We start from the raw sequence: 23,044 nt of genomic DNA, 5'->3' as shown, positions 1-23,044 counted from the left end.
TTCTTATACATGCATATTGAAACTGCAAGATAATTTGTGGTTTTTGAAAGATGTCAAACAAAAATTCAGCTTCACAGTAGTCATAGTCTATGAATTTTAATTTGTTCACGTAGTGCATTGTTACATTTGAGGGCCTTAAATAAGATACACGTGGCTTGGAATCAGCATGATGCCTTAGTTGCTAAGTGCTATGGGTTTGGAAGTCCTGCTGTCCACCTGACATTGATGACTGGTTAGCAGAACAAATTATACATGTATGTATGTATATATACATCCTCACAACAGGGGTGGGGTTTAGCCCTCCAGATGTTGTTGGACTACAACTCCTCTTATTCCTGACAATTGGCTATGCTGGCTGGAGCTGATGGAGGTTTGAGTCAAACAATGTCACAAATTCCCCACCCTTGCTCTACACAAATGTAGTGACATATGGGATATCTTTCTGAAGTGCTTTATCTAATATAGCATTGCTTCAAACCAGCAACCACTGTGACCTGATAATCTGACTTAATGCACAGCTGAAACACACAAAAAATGTATTCCCTCACCCTATCCCATCCCACCCCGCTTCTTGTTTCCTTTTATCTTCTCATCTTGCTCCCCTAATTGAAAACAAAACACTGAATTTTCAATAATTTTGCAAAGGGCTATAGTTTAATTCTTAGAAACCTTTTTCTTTCCAATAGTTGTAGATACCTGTTTTTCAAAAAAAAAAAAAGTTTTTCTAATTTTAATTATATTGTTCTTTCATTTCTGTGATTGTTTCGTATTCTTAGATAATGAAAAATCTTAATAAACCACTGATTGAAAAACATTCGTGTAGTGTGGCCAAGATCCAGATGCAGATGGGTAGGCTTGGTTCTCACTAACTCGCTTCCAGTCAGTATCTGTAAGGGCAGGTGCTTCTGTTGTCTCTCTGCATTTGCTGTGATTGGGTGGGAAGAATTACCCACACTCAGAGGACTCCTGCTGCTGTATCTCTGTATGACTCATTGCTCTGGGCTTGCCTCCTTCCAATCAGGAGACACTCTTTGTCTTTGAAATGGCCAAATAAAGGTATTTCACCATATGTTTTTTTTTTCTTATGGACAACACAGCTGCCTTTTTTTTTGTTTTTGTGTTCCCAGAACAGTAACATGCAGGTGTACAGGAGGTGGGCTCCTCTGAGGCCAGGAGATTCTTGCACATTCTAAAGGTAAACCTCATTGGGCATAAGAGGGAAGTGTGCCTGCAGTTTTATTCTGGGGCTGCTTCGGCTGCCAGAAGTTTGAGAAACACTGCCAGAGTCAAATGCGTGCACAGTTTCAAGGGGCTCCAAGTATTTGTCTTCCTCTCTGCTTGCTGTCCAGTTGGTCAACCTCCCAAGGGGCCAGCTGTTTGTCTTGCACACGCAGCCACCATCAGGCTTTTGTCTCCCCGCCTATTTCTGCTTGTCATTGCATTCACCTTCTTCGAAAGGCTGTGAATTGCCAGTAGTCCCTCAAGTGAAGCGTTTCCAGGGAGGAGCCAGGGTGGAGGCGGGTTACGGGGAGAGAGAGACATGTTTTCCCTTAGCAGGGAGAGTCAGCACTTTCAACTGCCCACCAAGGAGGAGGGGAAGGAGCTTGGGCAGGGACCGGCTGGACCAGTGAGCGCCCAGCGACAGAGGGAGCTTGTCCAGGTAAAAAGGGCGATTGGGCAACAGCAGGAAGAAGAGAGAATGGCAGAAATCGAGCATAGATCGCCAGGCAATGTGGCCAAGATACAGAATCCAGAATGGGGCTTGGTTCTTCATGGCTTCCATTCAAGTCTGTGGGACAAAGTGAATGGGTTGCAATTGGAAGAGGGTCCAAAGCTTGCTTCCCCCCACCCCATGAACACAGGTTCACCAGGCACAAATTTAACTCCGACAACGTCTTCGAAAGCTCACTTTGAAAGCTCTTTCACACTGTGAAGTTGGAAACAGTATTGCTTTGGGGGCAAAACTTGGCAACTGATGTGTTTGGGTGTCCACTGAAAGGGGGTTTCTTTGCAATATATATGCTTTCTCTCTACACCGCTTGTCACAAGGATGGACATTTTGCTGGTCTAATAATGCTGAGAGCTACCTATATAGAGAGTTCAAAGCAGGTAATACACATTCTTTCAGTAATCCTTACAACAAACGTGTAAAGGAGGCCAGCATTATTTTGTGTGTGTGTCTCACACACAAACACATGTGCGCACACTTTATAATTTCCATATTGTAGGAGACAGCTGAGGCTTAAGGTGCAATCCTATGCATGTTTAGATAGAAAAAAAGTCCTACAACTCCCAGCATTCCCCACATGCTGTCTAAACATGCATAGGACTGAGCCCTTAGTCACTCAGTGAGCTCATGTCTGAGATGAGAGTTGAATCAAGAACATCTTGGTTCTCAGCTCACACACAATCACTGCATTATACTTTACAGCTGAGCCCATTGCCTACATGTAACAACTTGAGGCTAGAGTAGAAGATGTGGAGAAGCTGAAGGAGACAACAAGATGTCTAGAAAAAGAGCAGAGATGTTCTTCCAGTTAGCCAGCCCTTTAGGAGATCCAAAAACAAAGAGCTAAGAGCCATTAAGAAAAGATGTGATTCTGAAATTCGAGCTGATCTTAGTGTGTCCATGGTCAGAAATTACATATTTCCAACTGTGGAAGGGGCTTCCAGTTGACTGCATAAGATCTTAGACTGAGAATGGATAATATCCTGGCTCCTAAGCAGGCAGATTTATCATAGCTGGGAGAACTGCATGTGGTCTTGATCAATGATTATGGAATCATATAATACTATTAATATAATAATAATAGTGATATCTCAGCAATCCTTGCAAAAAACCCTGTAAGGTAGGCCAGTATTATTATCCCCTTATTACAGAGAAGGAGGTGATTCTGAGATGTTGTGGCCTGCCAAAGACTTCCCTAGCAAGTTTGTGGCTGAGGTAAAGTGGCCACTTACACATTGCCAAAAAAAGAGGAACTGGATTACCAAAACAGGAGGAGAAAAGATGTGCCAGTTTGCATAACATTTCATATGTTAATTTATATGTATAGATACAAATATAGAAATAATAACTATAATTTAAATAGAAATACAATTCATCTCACACTAGTGGGAAAGACTGACAAGGTAACCTGTGGGCCTCCTCAGTCTGCTGTCCAGGTGCTCACTGTGGATGGGCACCTTCAAAGCCCAGCTCTGCCCTCTCATCTTATGGTTCTTTATCTTTAAACCAGACTTGGACTAGACAGCCCTTGAAATAGAGGACTGTCCTCTGCAAAGTAGAATACCTGGCCACCCTAGCTGAGGTGACATTTCAAACGGGGACTTCCCAGCTCAGAGTGCAATTATTTTTCACAATGATACTACTGTACTACTAGAATTGGTGATAAAACTACCAATATCATACTGTCCTTATACAGATCTGTGGTGCGACCACACTTGGAATACTGTGTACAGTTCTGTTCACCACACCTAAAAAAAGATATTGTAGAACTGGAAAAGGTGCAGAACAGGGCAATTAAATGATTAAATGATCAAGGGGCTAGAGCATCTCCTCTATGACAGAAGGTTACAACAGCTGGGATTGTTCAGTTTGGAAAAAAGGAGGGTAAAGGGAGACATGATAGAAGTGTACAAAATTATGCATGCTGTAGAGAATGTGGATAGGGAGACATTTTTTCCCTTTCTCAAAATACTAGAACCCAGCATCACCCCATGAAGCTGATTGGTGGGAGATTCAGGACAGATAAAAGGAATACCTCTTCACAACAGCACAAACTATGGAACTCGCTACCACAGGAAGTAGTGATGGCCACCAATTTGGATGGCTTTAAAAGGGAGTTAGACAAATTCCTGGAGGAGAAGGCTATCCATGGCTACTAGTCCTGATGGCTATATGTTACCTTCAGTATCAGAGACAGACAGTATGCCTATGTATGCTAGTTGCTGGGGAACATGGGTGGGAGGGTGCTGTTGCACTCATGTCCTGCTTGTGGGTTTCCCATGGGCAGCTGGCTGGCCACTGTGTGAACAGAATGCTGGACTAGATGGACACTTGGTCTGATCCAGCATAGCTCTTCTTATGTTCTTAACTCTCAAGGAAGTGTCACAAAGTAACAGTCCTCAAGATCTATTAGAGCCAAGCTTTCAGAATGGCAATTTCTGCAAGTGAAGACAAATGCTGAAGACAAATGTTTTAATATTGTGAACTGCTGAGAGATGTAATGATATTCAGTGGTATATAAATGCCACAAATACATGCATACATAATATAAAAAGAGAACTTGTAGCACATCCCTCAGCCACAAGGTGAGCCCAGTTCCCTCATAACTGAAATGACAGGCATGCATGTCAGCGTATGGGACACCAGCTCAGTCTTGGCCGTTCCTACATGCTTCAGGTGGCATTTCCACGTTTTAATTCAAAGAAGTGCCACATGCTGCTTCCAACCTCAACCTGGAAAGGAATAGGTACTTTTTTGGACCAATAGTAATGAGGTTGCTTCCAGAGTTAGTCCCATTGCTCGCAAATGTCATATCTGTCTTTACCTTTTATTTCCACAGCACTTTTCACTTTCACATATATTGTTTTGTTTTTCTTTATGCATCTTTATAAATCCCTGTTTTGGAACCATCTTCCTTAGGTCCCAGAGAAAAACTTATGCCCGGCTGCTGTGACATAGCAATGACTTCTTCTTTGTCGCTGCCTGATGGAGACAATGAAGCAGAGTTTTGCATTTTAACATTTGCAGACCTCGAGCTGAAAGATCACGTTCCTTCCCCATCCAAGAGCCACTTCAAAGCTGAATTAGATGCCAGTGCTCGAAAGAAGTATGCATCTGCAAAGAAGAAGGTATTTGATTTATTGTTGACATTGTCATAATATATGTGACTGTCTACTAAAGTAAAAATCGTTAGACGGGTGGAAGATTCTTAATCCCATTCAAGCTCTGACCATAAATGGCATTTCGAAAGAACAGGACTTTCTGCTGATCAGATATATTCTGATCTTCGAGGACAACTGAATGAGCTGTTCCAAACAAATTCCAGAATCTGGGGTTGCTGCCTTAGGCCAGCACTAAACACTGAGTGGCCAATTAGGTCTGCAAAGCCCCGGCTGCTCTTCACCACAAAGCAGCAGGAGAAGATGGGTTTGCAGGAGGGACATGGTGGGTGGGAGGGGTGTGTTGGCTTCACCCTCCCCTGCTTTTCTACCTCAGCCCTGTGTCCTATCCAGTGCCCATCCCAGCCAAGGTTCTGAACATCTGTTTGCTGTGTCAGGTAGGGAAAAGCAGCTGGAGGGAGGAGGTGGCAAGGGGAACGCGGCGGGAAGAGAACTACTGTAGATTCACTTTCTTGGTCACACCAAAGTGTGACAGGATGTTGAGATGGATTTCACATAAGAGATCTACAAAACAGAGCCAACTGTACATTAACACTAGAGGCCTGTAGCCAAAGATTTCATGGATTCTTTCAAACCAACCATGTGAACTTCACCCCTCTTTATCTCTGCTGCTTCTGACCCCGGGGTGCATCTCCTCTCTCCCCATTCTATCTCCCAGTTTTTCTTCCCCTCATAGACCTCTCCCTCTGGCCTTCATTTCTGCAGACAATACCCTCTCCAGTGCCCCTTTCTTAGCCACTGCCCCATTACCCTCTGTGGCTTCCTACCACTTGCTGCCTTCTCACTCTCCTGCTTCATCCTTTCCTCTTCTTGCTTATCTGGTGTCTGAGAAAGAGCTCCTGCCACAGGGGAACAGTAGACACTTTGCCCACTGCAGCCTTCCTGCAAGGAAGGAAATATCACATCACTTGGAAGCCGCAACTGCTGTACCAGAACAAGGCTGGTGGAACTGTGCAAATGTAGCTTCACCTCTTGACCGATCAAGGCGTACACCAAAAGGGAAGCTTAGTGTCAGGTGCCCAGCCTTGTGTCTCTTTTGTGATGGATCAGAGAAGTCAAAGTGCAAAACAGTTGCTTTTATTATGCAAACTACAGTCAGATCAGCAGTGCCTCAGGTTACAATTAGAATCCATGAACAGCAGTGAAGTACCAAGTCTCTAGACAATTTTGCATAATACAGGACCACTTAGGCTACAAGTAACTCTGTTTGTTAATACACTATGTTAGATAGTTGCGATGGAAAACTGGCTCCAGCTGTCTCTTCGACAAGCTGAGTGGCTGGTTAAGCCCCTCCCTTAAGGTGGGTCTTTCCAGAGGGACCTTCCCTGCACGGCCAGCCTCTTGGAACGCCTCATGAGTTGACATTGCTCCTCTTGCCTAGCCCAACATCTCACCCTAGGATCTTGTATTTGTAACTCCTCCTCCTCCAGCTCTGGAGGCCAGCTCTGCCAGCTCTGCATTTCCATGGGTGAAGAGGGCCCTGGCTGGCTACTTTCCAAATGATTAGTTTGCACCAGGACAATCTCCAGTTTGGGACTGTTAGTCTCCTGCAACCTGGGCGCTTCAGCAAACCCCTCTGCCTCCTTCCCCTCTGACTCCGAATCAGTTTCCATGTCTTTTGGGAGTGCCTCTGCACAGGTGCTGGGCCCAATCCCTACACTTAGTTAGAGAGAAAATCAGACCTGCCCCAAGCAACTCATTGTGCCCGCATAGGAAGGCCTGCCTCAGAACAGCCGAGAGTTGACTGAAAATGAGTCTCCATCAGGGTGAAAGTGGCCACAACAGTTATCCATGCCTTGGTTACATCACAGTTACGTGGGGCCACTTGAAGAGCATCCGGAAGCTTCAGTTGGTGCAAAATGTGGCGCGTAGAGCTAACCAGTGCACAGTATCGGGATCACATCAGCCCGATACTGAAAAATCTGCACTGGTCGCCAATTGTTTTCTGGGCTCAATTCAAGGTGTTGGTGTTAATCTTTAAAGGCCTAAACGGCTTAGGGCCTGGCTACCTGAGGGACCGCTATCTTGGTATGAACCTGCTTGGTTATTAAGATCAGCAGGAGAAGCCCTTTTGAAGACATTCTTGCTTGCAGAGGCCCACTTGTTGGGCATGCGGGAAAGGGCTTTTTCTTGTGTCACTCCCAAACTCTGGAACATGCTCCCTCTAGGGTTGCAGCTGGTCCCTACTCTCTCTGCATTCAGGAAAGGGGTCCAGACACATCTTTTCAATGTGGCTTTTCAAATAACTGCAATGGTTTTTAGTGTTTTTTTTTAATGTTTTGTTATATTTTTATTTGACTATGGCCTTTACGTTTTGAACCTTTTGTAAACTGACTTGATTGGCCCCAGAGAGGCAGTATAGAAATTCAGTGCCCCCACTGCTCTGTAAAGAGATGTAGGTTTTCCTCTCCTGAAAAAAAGAGCAGGTCCTGCAACTTTTCAGATTCAGCTTGAAGAGAGAAAAGCTGGCTGTGGAGGGTTATTTATATGCCATTACCAACATGACTCCTTCCCCCACTTTCTTTGCCCGTGGTTCATAGAGCACTATTGCAAGTGGCTTTTAAATCTTTGTGATTTTGTGTGTGTAAGGTGAAGCATATATGAATAACCCCATGTGTAACTCTGGGGTCTCCAACATGGTGCCTGTGGTCACCAATATGCCTGTGGGCATCTCTCTTGGTGCCTGACAGGCTCCCTGCCCCACCTGATTTTTATGTTATTTTAAAGTATTTTTAATTATTTTTGAAACTGGGAGGCTGACGTGCTGCAAAGTGACTCCAGCACCATATTTATTTGGTTCAAAAGAGTGGTGTCGTGTGGCCTATCTTTCAAGCACCCACTCTAGCATTCTGACACAGGACACTCCAAAGCAAAGAGACTCCTTTATTGTAGCAAATTTCATGGTAACATCTTAATGGGTACATTCTTCAGAAATCCTAAAGCTGGTGACAATTAGCTGTAGGCTCCATAAGTAATTCCAGAACAGCCAAAAGCTAATAACTATAACGGTGTCAGAGTTCAAGACAACTTGGTTTCCCCGTTGCAATCTCTACAGCTCAGAATACAGGGCAAAGGCTCAGAAGATCCCTGGCATAATTCCTCCCAGGCAATCCAAGACAAGGGTTTGTAAATACAGGACAGGGGCCTTAATAATTCCTGGCGTAAGCCATCCCAGGAAATCAAAGACAAGTCCAACCCTGAAGTCTTCGTTGGAACCTCTGTGCTACACGGGTCAAGGGCTTTCAAATCCAAGAGTCAAGACAGGGTCAAAGTAAGTCCAGAGTAATCCCACACATGCAGAAGGGCAGAGATTTTGATGGTCATAGCTTTCACTTTGGTACCTCCACATGGGTTTAGGCATAGAAAAATCCAAGAGTCCGGATCAGTCCAAGCCAGCAAGCGCTCTGGCTGACACTGCACATACATAATCCATAGTAAACAAGAATTCAAGGTCTATGGAAAATATAGCAATACTTTTCATGGCAGGTTCTTAACTATGCAACGTTCAAAGAGACAAGAGTCCAGATTAGATAGAGAGTTCAAGTGAAGAATGCCTCAAAAGGCTCAGACGATAGTAAGTCCACACAGAGAGGATTTTGGGCAGTGAAGATGAAAATATCCCTAGCAAAGGCTCCCAGCCTCAGCATCAGCTTAAAAGCAAAGGCGTGGCTGCGATGGCCCTCCTCCTGAACAACCGACTGACAAGGGATTGTAGCCCATCAGCCCAAACAGGGTGCCTCCATTCTGCCCTTCAGTAGTGACACTTCAGCTTCCCAACTCCACCCCTCTTCTTTTAGGTTCTCACAGAGAAGCGTCCAAAGTCAAAGCTAGCAGCTGGATGGGAGTAACTTAACTCCCGCCTGCTTTGCTCCGAGAACACTGACAGAGATAAGCTCACACCGATTGTGACATTCCATAGGCTGAACAGTCCCAAACTCTTCTAGACTGCTTCTGCTCAGATTCTGGCTATAAACTATAAGGTCCACTGCAGCACTGGAGCTGGGTCACAACAAGGGCTTGCTTGCTTGCTTTATTTATTTATTTATTTATTTATTTATTTATTTAATTGATTACATTTATATCCTGTCTTATTTCCTCCTTAAGGAAGCCAAGGCGGCATACAGAATCCTCCTTCTCTCCATTTTATCCTCACAACAGCCCTGTGAGGTAGGTTGGACTGAGAGTCGGTGACTGGCCCAAAGTTACCCAGTGAACTTCCATGGCCAAGTGAACTAGATCCAGATCTCCCGATTCCCAGTCCAACACTCTCGCAAGCTTAGACTCCACCTCTGCCTTTTATATAAGTTCTTGGGCAAGTTGCATTTTTTTAGCTTCACCAGTTTGCCTTCTGGGAAATTAGTGCTTTGTTTCATGCCCTCCAGGGCAGCCATTTTGTGAGAGCACGCACAACACAATTCCAAATGTGAATTGGTCCCTGAAAAGGTTGGGGACCTCTGAAAGCTGCTACTTTTATATGCACTAAAGGCAGACAGCCCTCCTAATGCAGAAAGGGAGGAGCCTATTTGAGTGCTTACCCAGCATTCTCCTTGTGTGTATGTCCATCATCAACATTTAAGGCCCTCCTCTGAGAGCCGCCTCCTGATGGAGTTTCAGAGGATAGCAACAAGGGAGTGATGGTGGCCCTCTGAATGTGGAATGCTCTCCAGTGAAGTCCACCTGGTACCATCATTGTCATCTTTTTGGCACCAGGTTAAGACTTTCCTCTACTTCCAGGCATTTGATGGCATATGATGGGGCTTTTTAATGTTAGTTGCTTTATCAGGTCATGATACTTTATTGTTAATTGTTTGTAGCTGTTTTAAAATGTTTCCCATTTTAAATTATGTTTTATCATGTTGTATTTTAGGGTCTTAATTTTTGTGAACTGCCCAGAGAGCTTTGGCCATTGGGCAGCATTGAACTTAAGAAATGAACGGCATGTGATCTGTGAGCTTGGCCCCACACTGTGGGCGAAGGATCCTCTGTGACTGCTCTGAAACTTGTAACATCTGTCTTTACCCAATTGTCTTGCCGCCCAGCCTTGTTTCTCGTCGTTTCAGGCATTTGCTCTCTTCGTCAAAGCCAAGGAAGTGGTCGTTGACGCTTGCTGTCCGGTGGCTGCTTGCCCGGTGGCTGCTTGCTGGAGGTGCTGCCAACAGAACTTCAGAGACCTGACTGGCATCCACAGGCACGTCGCTGCCCAGCATTCGGGTGATGTGGGGCAGCAAACAGCGGTAATCTTAAAGCAGATGGCAGGCGCCGACAACACTTCTGTGGGTGAGACACTTTGGCCAAACAGGCCTCTGTGTCGAAACCAGGAGATGTTTCACAAGCTCCCAGATATAAGCCACATTGGTGTGGATGAAATGAGAAGGTAAGAGATTTCTTTTTATACCATTTCCAGAGGGGTAGTCTTGTTAGTCTATTGCAGCAAAAGCAACAAAGAGTCTTGTGGCACCTTAAAGAGGAGCACATTTATTCTGGCACCTGCTTTTGTGAACTAGAGCATGGGACTCTCCATAATACTTCATGCATCTGATGAAATGGTCTCTAGCCCCTGAAAGCTGATGCCAGAATAAATGTAAGCCTGCGGGCAGGGACTGTCTTCTTTGTTCATTGATTGTAAGCCCCTCTGGGAGCCTTTTTTGGCTGAAGAGCGGGATTAAAATACAGTGAGTGAATGAATGAATGAATGAATGAATGAATGCATGAATCTTTAAGCTGCAACAGGACTCTTTGTTGTCTTTTTTAACAACAGACCCAAACCCAGAGGGTAGCCCCACCCATCATGCTATGAACTGCTCAGATCTTGTATGGCCAATGATGAAAACATAGCTTTTCTTACACGAGCTTCTTTCCTGTGTTGTCACAGCGGCAGCGAGGTTGGGCAAGTTCTGCTTTACTATTGTTACTGCGAGGTGGCAGATCCCGGGGGACTCTGTGAGTGGCAGAAGGCTTTATGTCGACACCTGCATCTGACTGGCAAGGTAAGCAGTTCAGCGAACAGTTGCAGCCAATTGGCTGGCCGGAGCTATGCCTGCCAGCAGACCTGGCAAGCTGGGTGATGCTTCCTGATGGGCTGTCCTGTATCTGTTCTGATACCATGTGGAGCATGATGGGGAAGTGAGCGTCTCTTTAACAAATAATACATTTATTGATTAAATTTATCAAACGTCTCATAAATAAATTTATCAGGAATAATGATAAAAATACAGATAACATCACAATAAAATCAACAATAAAACAGTAATTAGCATGCCAACACAGCATAAAATCCAATATCACATTGCAGGGACTAGGATAATAAACCCACATTGCAGTGACTGAGATCATAAAACTTAAAAATGCACACGTATTTACAGATATTTTTAAAGACTTGATTTAAAAAAACCAACACCTGGGAGAACAGGAAAGTTTTAGCCTCAGGCTGGAAAGATAGCAGTGTGCCCCTTTCCTACAAATAAAGCCCAGAAGCAGAGTACCGGCCCTGCACCAGAGAGGCTGCACGAGCTGCGCCAGTTTTTCTCTGGGATGTATCCTGGAAAAGAGTTAAGCATCTCCTCCCTGCTCCTCCTCCCTGAGCATATGATTGCAGCCTTTTGTGGCTGTGTTTTGCTTAAACAACAACTGGAGGGATGTTCCACCCAACTGTGTGCAATGTGTAGCTTGTCCAGAAGGCTGAAATCTGATGCGTACTTTCTCGGGAACAGGTCCTGCTGAAATCACTCGGGCTTACTTTTGAGTAGATTCATGTAGGCCTAGGCTGCACATTTTGTACTGAATTTCCTTGCTTGGCTTTCAGGTGCGAATCGCTTCTGAAGGAATTAACGGAACTATTGGTGGGAGCAAGGTAGCTGCTGGCCTTTATATAGATGCAATGCTGTCTCATCCCCTTTTTAAAGGCACTCTGATGAAGGAGGATTTCAAGGTGAGACACCCCAACAGCAATCTGGCTGCATTATATATTCACTCCCATTCTTGATCCTACAGTGAGGATTCCCTTAAGTACTCTCTCCCATTAAGCTCTTGAATAGTGAGATCCTGCATATCACATGGTTGTGCATCACAGGCACCTATTGGATAGTGCCTGGGACATCAGCAGCAACAAGAGACACAACACCCTCTTTCCCACACTTGAACAAAGTTAGGTCCACCTCTGATTCCCCCTCCCCCTCAAGCTAGGTAGTTGTTACCCGGCTGTGATGCTCCATCTGTGGAATGTGCTCTTCAGCGAAGCTCCAAACTTGATGTCTTTTCAGCACCAGACAACAACTTGTTTTGATTGGCCCAGGCTTCCCAGCCTCTTGCTGCAGCTGGTTTTAATGAATTCTGTTGGACTTGTTCCTTACTGAGCTTCTGGTGTTTTCTGCGGGCTTTACTTGAAGTTGTATTTGCTATTTTATTGCTTTAATTATTTCATTGTTTTCATTTTAGAGAGCTCTGGCTATTGGGTGGTATAGAAATGTAGTAAGTACATTAAATAAATAAATTATGGGAGCCAACCTGATAATTTTTTAGACTGAAGGGCAGCATATAAGTATCTGAAGTAAAGAAATACCTTTTGCCTCAGTGTTACCAGAAGTCAAACAGATTTTACAGGCATTTGAGAAAACAAAAACTTGCCCAACTGTATTCAGGAGGCAGAAGTGGGCTGAATGTGGATGCTGTACTCAGCGATCCATCTTTCAAATCACTTTCAACTTTGTGGGAGGGAAAAACCCCATACAACTTATTGTCTGTCTCCAGCCTAACATGCCAACTAAAGATCTTTTGGTAGCTTTTTCTTCTTTTGTTTCTTCCCCATTTCTCAGACCAGTGCAGGAGGAGCTCACTGTTTCCCAGACCTTCGAATTGGCATCTTTGAAGAAATAGTACCCATGGGAATTAACCCAGAGAAAATCTCTTACAAAGAAACTGGTATGGAGAACCACAGTGGTGGGCTTTAGCACAGGGGCAGAAAACCATTTTTTTCTGTCAAGGGCCAAATTCCCTTGGGGGTAATCATGCAGGAGCGCAAAAATGTATTGTTCCGAGAGCAGAAATGATAAGTCATCATTCATGGTAATGATAAGCCATATGTGGACATGCCATGCCCTGGTTGTCGTCACACTGGGAAAGAAGGCATTGAAGAGCTTTAGCCTGTGCCTCAGAGCAAGCGATTCATATGTATGTGGTGTGTGTTTGTAACCCTTGGGACTGGAGACTTTGCTGAGGGACCAGATGGAAAGTCCCTGGGTGCAAGTTCGAGTCCCTAAGCCTCTGCTCTTGTCCTTAGAACACAGTGGGATTGTTCAGACAACATGCTAACAACAACCAGGGGTTGAGTGTGGGCTGTTGTTGAACCATGGGTTGTTTGTTGAACTGCAAGTTAGCATGTTGTCTGAACCCAGGACATTTTCCACAAGGTAGCTTGTTAACAATGCAGTGTGGCTTATTTTTCTTGAACAAGCCACCTTGAGAACCCATAGCTTTTTGTTAACCACCCTGATCAACCCAACAAGTCACACTGCGTGGTTAACAAGCCACCCTGCGGACATTCAGACAACATGCTAACCCACGGTTCAACAAACAACCCAGAGTTCAACAACAACCCAGAGTTCAACAACAACCTACACTCAACCACTGAGACTGGGTTTCACCCATCTTGATAAGCCATGATGGTTTATAAGTGACTCCCGTAGCTTATAAACCACCATGGCTTATCGTGTCATCTGCAAGTGTTTTTCCCCTGCCACAATGGGTTATTAAGCCAAAATAAGCCACTCTGATAAGTCATGGTCTATAGTGAGGTTTATTTAAACCATTGTGGCTTATCGTGTCGTCTGGTGCTCCACAGTGGCTTAAGGAATGGTTCAAAGATCACCTATAGAGTTGCTTGGCAAGAGTGGTCAAAACCACTGCTGCCACTCTGCTCCAGCTGGCAGATCTCTGTTCCTGAGATCTGCCTAGCCACTAGGTACAAATAGCCAATGAGAAAAGCTCTAAACCGCCCCTGAAACACTGAAAGAGCATTACTGCAAAATAGTGCTACTGTGACATACTGCAAAGTTCAAATAAAGAGCAGCATTATATAGCACCAATTGCCCTATATCCAAAGTGTGCAGCTGCAATGTAGTCATTCAGTGAAACAGTGCTATTGCAAAATAGCGCTGCTGTGACATAGTGCACAATGGGAAAAGATGCCTATGTCAAAAGTGTGTTACTGCCAATGGGGAAAATGAAAGGAATGGGCGGGGGGGGGGGGGCAAGGTTTTGATGGAGCATTGGGTGTCTCCTTACTAGGGGAAACTGTGTATGAGGTTTTGTCCTGATCCTGCAAATTCCCAAGGGTTTATAGATGTTACCCCCTTTTTGGTGCAAAAGGGGCTTTCGCTCCTTTGGGCGACTCACCCACTGCTTAAAATAAAAATAGCCTGGCCTGCTCTTATCCACCTTAGAGCAGCATGGCATGAACTCTGTAAGAGTATCTGTCTGCTGAGAGAAGATGGTGGTATTTATGGATGGCTGCACTACAGACTGCTGCAGCAGTGCAAGGAGAGGTGGGGAGCACAAAGGAAGCTGGGATTCCATCCTGGCCAAGTGGGAGGACTGCAGAGAGAGGAGGGGCAAGGGTGGGAAAAATAAGCTACACACAGTAGCTTATTTGTCTGGTTGTGTGGGGGATACAGTACCTTATAAGCTACTGTGAGTATCTTATAAGCCACCATGGCTTAAAGTGATGTGTGAACCTGCCCTGAGTGTAGGCTAGCATGGCGTTCAGAGCCATTGCACACAATTGCTACTGCATGTAGCATGATGATACACTGCATGATACATTCGGACATCACGTCAGCCCAGAATTTCTTTAAACTCTGGATTACTGTGAATGAGCCAATATATGGCTTATCGTTCCTGCTTGGCTTCTCCTGTCAGTGGGAGCAGCTAAACAAACAAAGGACTCTCCAACCCTGGCTTGGTTAGCATGATGTCTGAATTGGGAACTCTGGCTTCTCTCTCCCCCGACAAGCCAGAGTAGTAATGCAGGGTTTGTTCTTGGCTTACGACTCTGGCTTTTTAGGGGAGAGAGACATCACGCTAACCAAGCCAGGGATGGAGAATCCTTGGCTTGTTTAGCCACTCTTGCTGGCAGGAGGAGTCAACTGGGAGCGATCGACCCACATACACCATCACACTGGCTTGCTCACATTAATGTAGAATTTTTTAAAAATCTGTGTTACCATGATGTGTTAACTGGGCCAATGGGAAATTGTACCCAATCCTGGCTCATGTGCCCACATTTAAAAACAATGTGCTGGTTGCATGCATACATTACATGTTTACATATGGATGTGAAACATGTTAAAGTGTAAACCTAAACTTGTAATGTTTGAAGCAGTTTCCTATTTTGGCACAGGGCTTGTTAGGAAAACAGGTTGGCTGAATCAGAACTCAAATGTGTTTCTAGCCTATTAGGAACATTTAAGCCATTCTTAATTCTTTGTAGGAATCCATTTGACTCCAAAGGAGTTTCATATAGAAGTGGAAAAATATCTCTCTCGGGGTAACAAAGCGCAGGTTGACACCATTTTACTGGATTGCCGGAACTTCTATGAAAGTAAAATAGTAGGTGGCCTTTGATTTGGCTTTTTTAATTTTAGCTTTCTTTGAGATATGACAATCTGAAGGAAGCAGATTGCCTCTTGATATGGGGATGGATGTGGCCAGAACACATGTAAGCAGTGTGATGATGTTGTTATTTTATGTTGTATTTTATGTTTTTACCGTATGTTGTATTAGGATTTTTAATTTCATTTTGTACACCATGCAGGTATCATAAGATAAAGTGCAGCGTAAAAGTATTTTAGAGAAATGCATGCATGCCACAAGCCTCAGTGTGGTTTCCTTGGGAATGCATGTAGGCTCATGCCTGAACTGGGTTTGTGTGAATGCTGCTTGTGTGAGCCAGCTTTTCCACATATGTGTGCCCATATGTGTGCCCAGTATACAGCTGATTTCCTTTTCAAGATGTTGCCATCCCAGAAATCGGGCAGCCACATTTAACATCATCCCTAGGAATGCGAACTCCACCCAAGCCTGGACTAGCTGTGAAGCCCCGTGGTGGCCCTCCATGCTCCCAAGAGGAGCCCAGCCATGGCCATACAAGAGCTGGTCTGGGACACTGCTGCCGTCTTGGGCTGTTTGCTATCCATCTGAGAAAGAGAGAGGAGGCAGCTCCTTTCCTCCACTATACGGGAGGGAGGATAGTGAGAGAAAACTGGGGGCAAGCAGAATTTGCTGCCCCTCCCCCTTTTGACCCCATCTCATGAATGGGACTCTCAAGTGTTCTCACGAAACCCTCTCCCACGAAATCCAGACAGGGCCCGCCCACACGGGGTACAGAAACAGATGATCACACACCCCGGACTCTGCTCACCCAGCCAGCTGCTTGCTGCACTGCGGCATTCGGTTACTCCTTTCTGACCCATCTGAATTGATGATTGATTCTGAAAGGTGGTTTAAAAATCCATCGAATAATAATAGTCTACTTCCTCTCCGTTCTTTATTATTTTATTGAGGACAACCTTCCCTAACCTGGTGCCCTCCGGATGTTTTGGATTTCAGCACCAAGCATTCCTGACCATTGGCCATGCTAGCTTGGGCTGATGGAAGTTGAAGTCCAAAACCTCTGGAGGGCACCAGGTTGGGAAAGGCTGATTTAGGAGATGTATAACCTGCCCCTAGAAACATTAATTCTTAAGACAAACAATCAGACAATTCCACTGTTGCAGCTGGAGTGGTTCATAACCTTATTCCCGTGCTGGCTGGGGATGATGGGAGCTGTAGTTCAGCACATCTGGAGGGGCACCAGGTTGGGGGAGAGGCTGCTCTAGAAGAGGTTCAGTGGCCTCACTCTGTTTAATGCGTGGGTTAAACAGGGCTTCTTTCCTTTGGCCCCAGGGACATTTCCAAGGCTGTTTGGCTCCAGACATCAGGAAATTCAGCTACTTCCCCACCTATGTAGATGAGAACTTGGATCTCTTCAGGGGCAAGCGGGTCCTGATGTACTGCACGGGAGGAATCCGATGCGAGCGGGGTTCGGCCTACTTGAGGTCCAAGGTAAGCTGCCTTGGGGGAAAGGACTCGTCTTACAGAGTCCGCATGCTGTAGAACACAATATTGGAGCATAGGTTTTTTGCAGTGCAGTCATGGCTTTGCTGGTTTGGTTTATGGGTTCAAAAATTTAAGAGCAACGGACTATTAAAGCAGAACAGTGACAAGAAATAGAGAGCAATAAATTAGCTTGCCTTCCTCTCATAATACTAGAACATGGGGTCATCTCATAAAGCTGAATGGTGGGAGATTAGGACTGACAAAAGGAAGCACTCCTTCACATAGCATATACAGTAGTTACACTGGGCAATTCGCTACCACGAGATGTAGTGATGGCTACTAACCTGGATGGCTTTAAAAGGGGATTGGACAAATTCATGGAGGATAAGGCTATCACTGGCCACTAGTCATGATGGCTATATATTACCTCCAGTATCAGAGGAGTATGCCTCTTTATGCCAGTAGCTCAGGAGCATGGGCGGGAGGGTGCTCTTGCACTCATATCCTGCTTGTGGGCTTCACATAGGCATCTGGTTGGCCACTGTGGAACAGAAGGCTGGAGCCAATGGACTCTTGGTCTCATCCATAATGGCTGTTCATAAGCTTGCATCCAGGACTTGAAATAATCGTTGTTCAGAAAGAATGGAAAGGACAGCATCTACTCTAAACATGTGATTAGAACCCAGCTCAGCTGTATCAACACCCTTAGTGAATGAGCCAATATAATTCAGATTATAATCAAGACAGGAGCTCTCCAGCTTGCTGAACCCTATCCCCAAAATGGGCTCAGCATCTTGGATAGCTCCTTTAGAGTTCTGGCTGGGTCTGACTGAAACCCAGAATGGATTCACAGCCCCACCAAAATTGACACCACCAGCCTCCATTGGTGGAAGGGTTCTGCACCCTCTTCTCCTGCCTTCTGTTTTCCCTTGATAAATCACCCTCTCCCCTGGTGCTTTGCAGCTCTTCAGCAGAGCCTCAGGGTCCCAGGCCTGAATCTGTTGCCAAACATCCGCTTTTGCGTGCATTGTTTTGTGCCCTTCCTAAAATGATCCTAAACATTCTAACCATGAGGAATCCAAATGAGCACTCATGTGCTCTGTGTACATATGTATGTTTAGCATTTCTGCCCTGCCTTTCTGTAAAAAGTCTTCAAGTTGTCCAGATGTAAAGCTTCGGCTGCCACGACGAAACATTCATAGTCCTCGTTATCACTTGTGCGATTTCAGCACTTTGCCGCTCTGCTAATGAGGGAGACTTCTAAACCTGCATTTATCTAATGTAAACAAATGGCATGACTCACTCAACATAAGCAAAAATAACTCAAGCCAGCCTCTTTTCACATTTCTGCCCATAGCTGTAAAACATTTCATTTAAAGAAACTAGTAGGCCAAACGAGACGCTATTCTAAATGGGTGGCTACTGCCAAATACAGAATCTCTCTCTTGCCTTCATCTGTATTGTACAGCAGAAGTCACCCATGTTCTGCTCGCACAAGCTCCTAGTTCCCCTTGCCTTTGTCAGCCAGTGATGTGAAGTGAAGGACAAGGGCTTTCAGAATGTCAGCGAAGTTCAAGTTGGAGGAAGGGGGATGTTAGACACACGGTTGCCATTTTTGGTGGAAGTCATGCATTCAATCTAGTTTGGCTGCCAGTCTTTATATCACCTGATATATAAATATGAGGATTTCTTTTCATCTCCATCAAATAGTGTAGGTCAGCCTTCCACAACCTGGTGCCATCCAGATATGTAGGACTGCGACTCCCATAATTCTCAGCCAGCCTGTCCAACATATTTGGAGGACACCGGGTTGGGGAGGGCAGGTGTAGGCAATGATAACCAACTTGGTTGTCGACTGTAGAACTCTTGGCCAGCATCTCAGAAATGTCTAAATGTATGGGTGGTTTGGGGCTGTTTTGAAACAGAGCATATGCAAAGGAGTGTACCATCTCAAGGGAGGCATCCACAAGTACCTGGAAGAATTTCCAGATGGGTTCTACCAAGGAAAGCTCTTTGTCTTTGATGACCGTTACACTATCTCCTCCAATGGCGATGTGATTTCAGGTAGGCGATTCTCCTGTACTAAGGGGCTGCTTCTCCCCTGATACACATTCTGGTTGCGGCAGCGGTGCGGTCCACTATGGCACGCGCACACAGCACGATCTGAGCTATTCTGTTTTTAGTTGTATTCATTAACTCTTCAACACAGGGGTGGGCAACTTGTGGCCCTCCAGATGCTTTGGCCTATAGTTCCCTTCCGCTCTAGCCAGCCTAGGCAATGGTGAGGGATGATGGGACTTGTAGGCCAAAACATCTGGAGGGCCAAAAGTTGCTCATCCTTGCTTTGATGGGTACATCTTAAAAATGTTGCTCAGTGATCACCTGGTGGTCCCAGGTGGTCAGCAGTATGGTAAGGAAGTCCCAGCTTGCCTGTAGTGGGTCTTTCACTGCAGACTGGCTCTGTAATCTCACATGTCTTTTTTGGAGGCAGAGAACTGGACTCAGGAGACAGCAACTTACCCAGTATAGTCCAGTGATTCCACAACTGTAGGAAATTTGATCCCAGGATGCCTATGTTAATTCCCAATGCGTTGCTACTAAAGCTATCAGCCAATTAAATATATTTTTGCTAATTAATCATTGTCTTTTAATTCATCGAATGCATTTGAAAATCACCCAGATCTCCGTAGGTGTATTTCTGACGTGAAGAAAGTGTCAGATAACTTAACATTTAGTAAATAAAAGCTACCACTCTCTGGCCTGGTTCGTACATAACAAGAAGCCACCATGGGTGAATTTCCCTGTAGGGGCTCTCATTGCACTGGCGGCTGCCACCTGAATATTTGAGCTGCAGCAGGGGCGCACTGTAGCTTGTCAGTAGGTGTGAACCTGGTCAGGGTGGGGTGGTGGGGTGGTTGACAAGTCACCCAGGACCATGGGCTGTTTTAGGATTGTGGGTGACTTGTCAACCACCTAAGGAGAAGCATGTAACAAGAAGCTACAGCACCGCCCCCCATCACACCCTGAATATTAAAAATGGCAGCCACCATAGCAACAGCAAGCCCCGCAAAGGAATTCCCCCATAGTGGCTTCTTGTTACGTGTGAACCAGGCCACTGTTAAAAAGAAAGACAATCCTTAATATTTGCTTTCTCCTTCTCTATTGCAGTGGGCTTTTAGCCCTAATGCTTGCAAAGATGTGCTTGAAAGTTTGGTGAGCAAAGCCTTCCCCAGTCTGGCGCCCTCCAGATGTGTTGAGACTACAACTCTAATCATCCCCAGCCAGCATGGCCTGCTGCCTGGGGATGATGGGGTTTGTAATATATTTAGTGGGCACCAGATTGGGGAAGGCTGGCCTAGTGAAATCTCAGAAGCTAAAGAGTTGGCTGAATAAGATTTCCAGTGGTTGGGGGTGTGACCTTTGTGCTCTGCATAGGCCCTTGCCCCTCCCCATGACAGCATAAATGATGCAAAATAAGTAATATTAGCAAGGTTGCAGAATTCTTTCCTTTTTGCATAGTTTAGATCAATTTGCTACAGAATCGTGATTATTTTTATTACCGAAGTACAGAATAGGCACAGTCCTTCAACGTGAAGGGTAACAGTTGTTTTCTGGAGGAGGTACCTACACATGGTTGCCAGGTGGGCAAAAGTGACCACACATCTCTGTGTGGTGACCAGCATCATCCCTGTGTTGCCCAGGCCAAAGGTGGAGTTGTTGTTATTGTTGTTGTTCAGTCGTGTCTTCGTGACCCCATGGACCATAGCACGCCAGGCCTTCCTGTCCTCTGCTCTCTCCTCGAGTGTGCTCAAGTTCATCCAAAGGTGGAGACCCCTCCACTTTCCCAGGTTCTCCACACTTTGGGAAAAGTGCTGAGGCAAGAGAGGGTGTGTGCGCGCCTTTCACTTCTTCCTGGGTGGGAGGAAGAAGTGCTGCCCTCTCTCATGCTCTTGGCACTCAACAGAACTTGGGGGAACCTCTCTGCTCATGCCAGGCTTTGAAGATGCTTGGAAGCAAGGAGAGGTTTTTACTCCTTCTGAGTGTCTCCATAGCTCAGTGTGAAGTGTGAGACTGACCGCCCCCCAACCCAGTCTCCGTGTGCATGCTGGAGGACTCGGAGAACGGTGGGGTCAGCAGTAACCACCAATAATGGATGCCCACAGGAGATTTAACGCTGCTTTCCTCCCTCCAGCCTGCCATTACTGTGGGACACCCTGGGACCAGTACCGACTTTGCTCCACCCCGCCCTGCCGCCAGCTTGTCCTGACATGCTCACAGTGCCAGCTGAGGGGGTTCACAGCCTGCTGCCCCCTATGCCAGGAGAAAGGCCTCGCTCTGGCTTCAAACCCTTCCGGACCAGCCTTTAAGGAGGAGTGTGAGTGCACAGGCACACGGCAGCGGGTTCCAGTGGAACACGTTTAACAAAGAGACCTGGACCAAGAATCCCTGCTCACGGACATGAAGCACTGGGGTGGGGGTCAGAGGGCAAGTCCCAGATATACTTTAATGGGATTTGGGGCAACCTGCTCTGCTAGGCAGCTATACAAACCTCCAATTCAGGTTGTAGTCAGGGCTTCGTTGCAGCACTCACTTACTCTCAGAAGTAAATTCTTGCTGTGTGTAAAGCAACCCCCCCCCCAAACCCACAAAAAAACAAAATGAACTCCCATGGTGCTACACAACTGTTTCCTCATGTGAGATGATCACTCTTTCCCCTGCAGTGTGATAAGGCGTGCAGACAGCAAGCACCAGCACTCTGCTTATCAGAGCACAGGTGATATTGCAAAGAAACAAGGCAATGAATTGTCATAAGGACAATTTTAGGAAGGAGAAAGCACAAAACTTGCAGGTAGACTGTCACATCTGTGTGTGCATCAGGAAGCCACAATGGACTTTGGCTTCTACCAAAAGTGATGGACTTGGGCTTCCATCAAATGTGTACCATATATACATGCAATGAATTACACACTTGTACACAGACTACAATCTACCTTCAAGTTTTTCTGCCTTTCCTACCCATGTGGAAATCCTAGGAACAGTACTGGCTCCAGGTATTTGTGGGACACCCCATTCCCTCCAACAACAAATCTGCAGTGCCCTCTCACCACCCCCAGAAAAGACACCTGCCCTTTCCCCAGAGTGAGGATAGCATTTGCTCACATCAGGCTTCACCACACAAGGCTAAAATCCTACATCCTTACCAGGGCTTTTGCTTCCAGGTTCTTTGCGGGATTAAGCTCAGCTCCTCTACACGGGCAGACCCATGCTTCGAATGACGGACTTCCTTTCTCAACAAGTTCGATATGTTTTATTTTACAGCCACTAGATGGTGCTGTGGTTATAACGCAACCCCGTCTTTACACACAGCTCATACACTGGATTAACATTCCTTGCTGGGTTATTTCCAATTTTTCAAATACGGGATAAAGGTCAGAAAGCACAGGAGATGCCCTGGAGGTTGATGACATCGTGTAAAAGACCTACAGACTTCTGTGAGTGACCAATCACAAGTGTGCAATAAAACCTTGTGTAGAAATGCTCTTCCACAATCCTCAATCCACCCTTCCAAGTGCTAGGAAAACAGCAGGGAGGGCAGAATTGGGACCGTGTTGGTATCAAGGATGGTCAACAAGCCCTCTAACAGATCTATGGACCCCTCAGTGGCTGTTGTGCTTTGCTGCATGCTGGCACTGGTTATGGTAAAAAAAAGTATCATGCTTTTATGTGGCCCTTATCATGGGCTGAGCATGGGGGCCTCCAAAGTATCTGTGACTTGTGGAGACTATATATGCCAGCCCAGAGTCCATCCATTGTAGGCCAATGCTAGACTTGATGTTGGAATCATCCCCTCCTCTCCTGGGCAAGTGTCACACTCTCAGTGATCCAATAACAACAACTAAATAAATAATAACAACTGACCACCCTTGCAGGGCAATTTGAAGGCAAAATACAGAGTTTGAAGCACCTCATATAGCAAAAGCAAGATGTTAAGGGATTAGTGACAGCAATTTTGCAAGAGGACTAAGAAAAGGGCTTAAAATCCCTT

General features: G+C 45.6%; 1 protein-coding gene across 3 annotated transcripts; it reads left to right on the top strand.

The window, feature by feature from the left end:
• Nucleotides 1-1,122: 1,122 nt before the first annotated feature.
• On the top strand, nucleotides 1,123-22,531 carry TSTD2 (thiosulfate sulfurtransferase like domain containing 2). Of its 3 annotated transcripts, XM_084834976.1 has the most exons (11): nucleotides 1,509-1,660; nucleotides 4,649-4,857; nucleotides 9,969-10,282; nucleotides 10,781-10,895; nucleotides 11,711-11,836; nucleotides 12,720-12,825; nucleotides 15,392-15,510; nucleotides 16,846-17,004; nucleotides 18,924-19,062; nucleotides 21,191-21,373; nucleotides 22,218-22,531. In XM_084834976.1, exons 2-11 carry the CDS (start codon nucleotides 4,666-4,668, stop codon nucleotides 22,232-22,234), a joined length of 1,470 nt encoding a protein of 489 aa, XP_084691102.1. In that variant the 5' UTR covers nucleotides 1,509-1,660; nucleotides 4,649-4,665; the 3' UTR covers nucleotides 22,235-22,531. The 3 variants fall into 3 exon arrangements, with proteins under 3 accessions (XP_084691101.1, XP_084691102.1, XP_084691100.1); XM_084834975.1 differs by lacking the exon at nucleotides 1,509-1,660 and adding an exon at nucleotides 1,123-1,195 and having other exon boundaries at nucleotides 21,191-22,525; XM_084834974.1 differs by having other exon boundaries at nucleotides 21,191-22,525.
• The last annotated feature ends 513 nt before the right edge of the window (nucleotides 22,532-23,044 follow it).

This window comes from Heloderma suspectum, chromosome 2 (assembly GCF_057233095.1).
Source record: "Heloderma suspectum isolate Gila_16-S chromosome 2, 16-S_ref, whole genome shotgun sequence".
NCBI lineage: Eukaryota > Metazoa > Chordata > Lepidosauria > Squamata > Helodermatidae > Heloderma > Heloderma suspectum.
This window is presented reverse-complemented; position numbering and strand designations above follow the sequence as displayed.

Coding starts and splice junctions, on each gene's coding strand:
- TSTD2 (XM_084834975.1), top strand. CDS start 4,666: ATGCCCGGCTGCTGTGACATAGCAATGACTTCTTCTTTGTCGCTGCCT. Junction 10,283..10,780: donor GGTGTGGATGAAATGAGAAG/GTAAGAGATTTC, acceptor GTGTTGTCACAG/CGGCAGCGAGGTTGGGCAAG. Junction 15,511..16,845: donor ACTTCTATGAAAGTAAAATA/GTAGGTGGCCTT, acceptor CTTTGGCCCCAG/GGACATTTCCAAGGCTGTTT.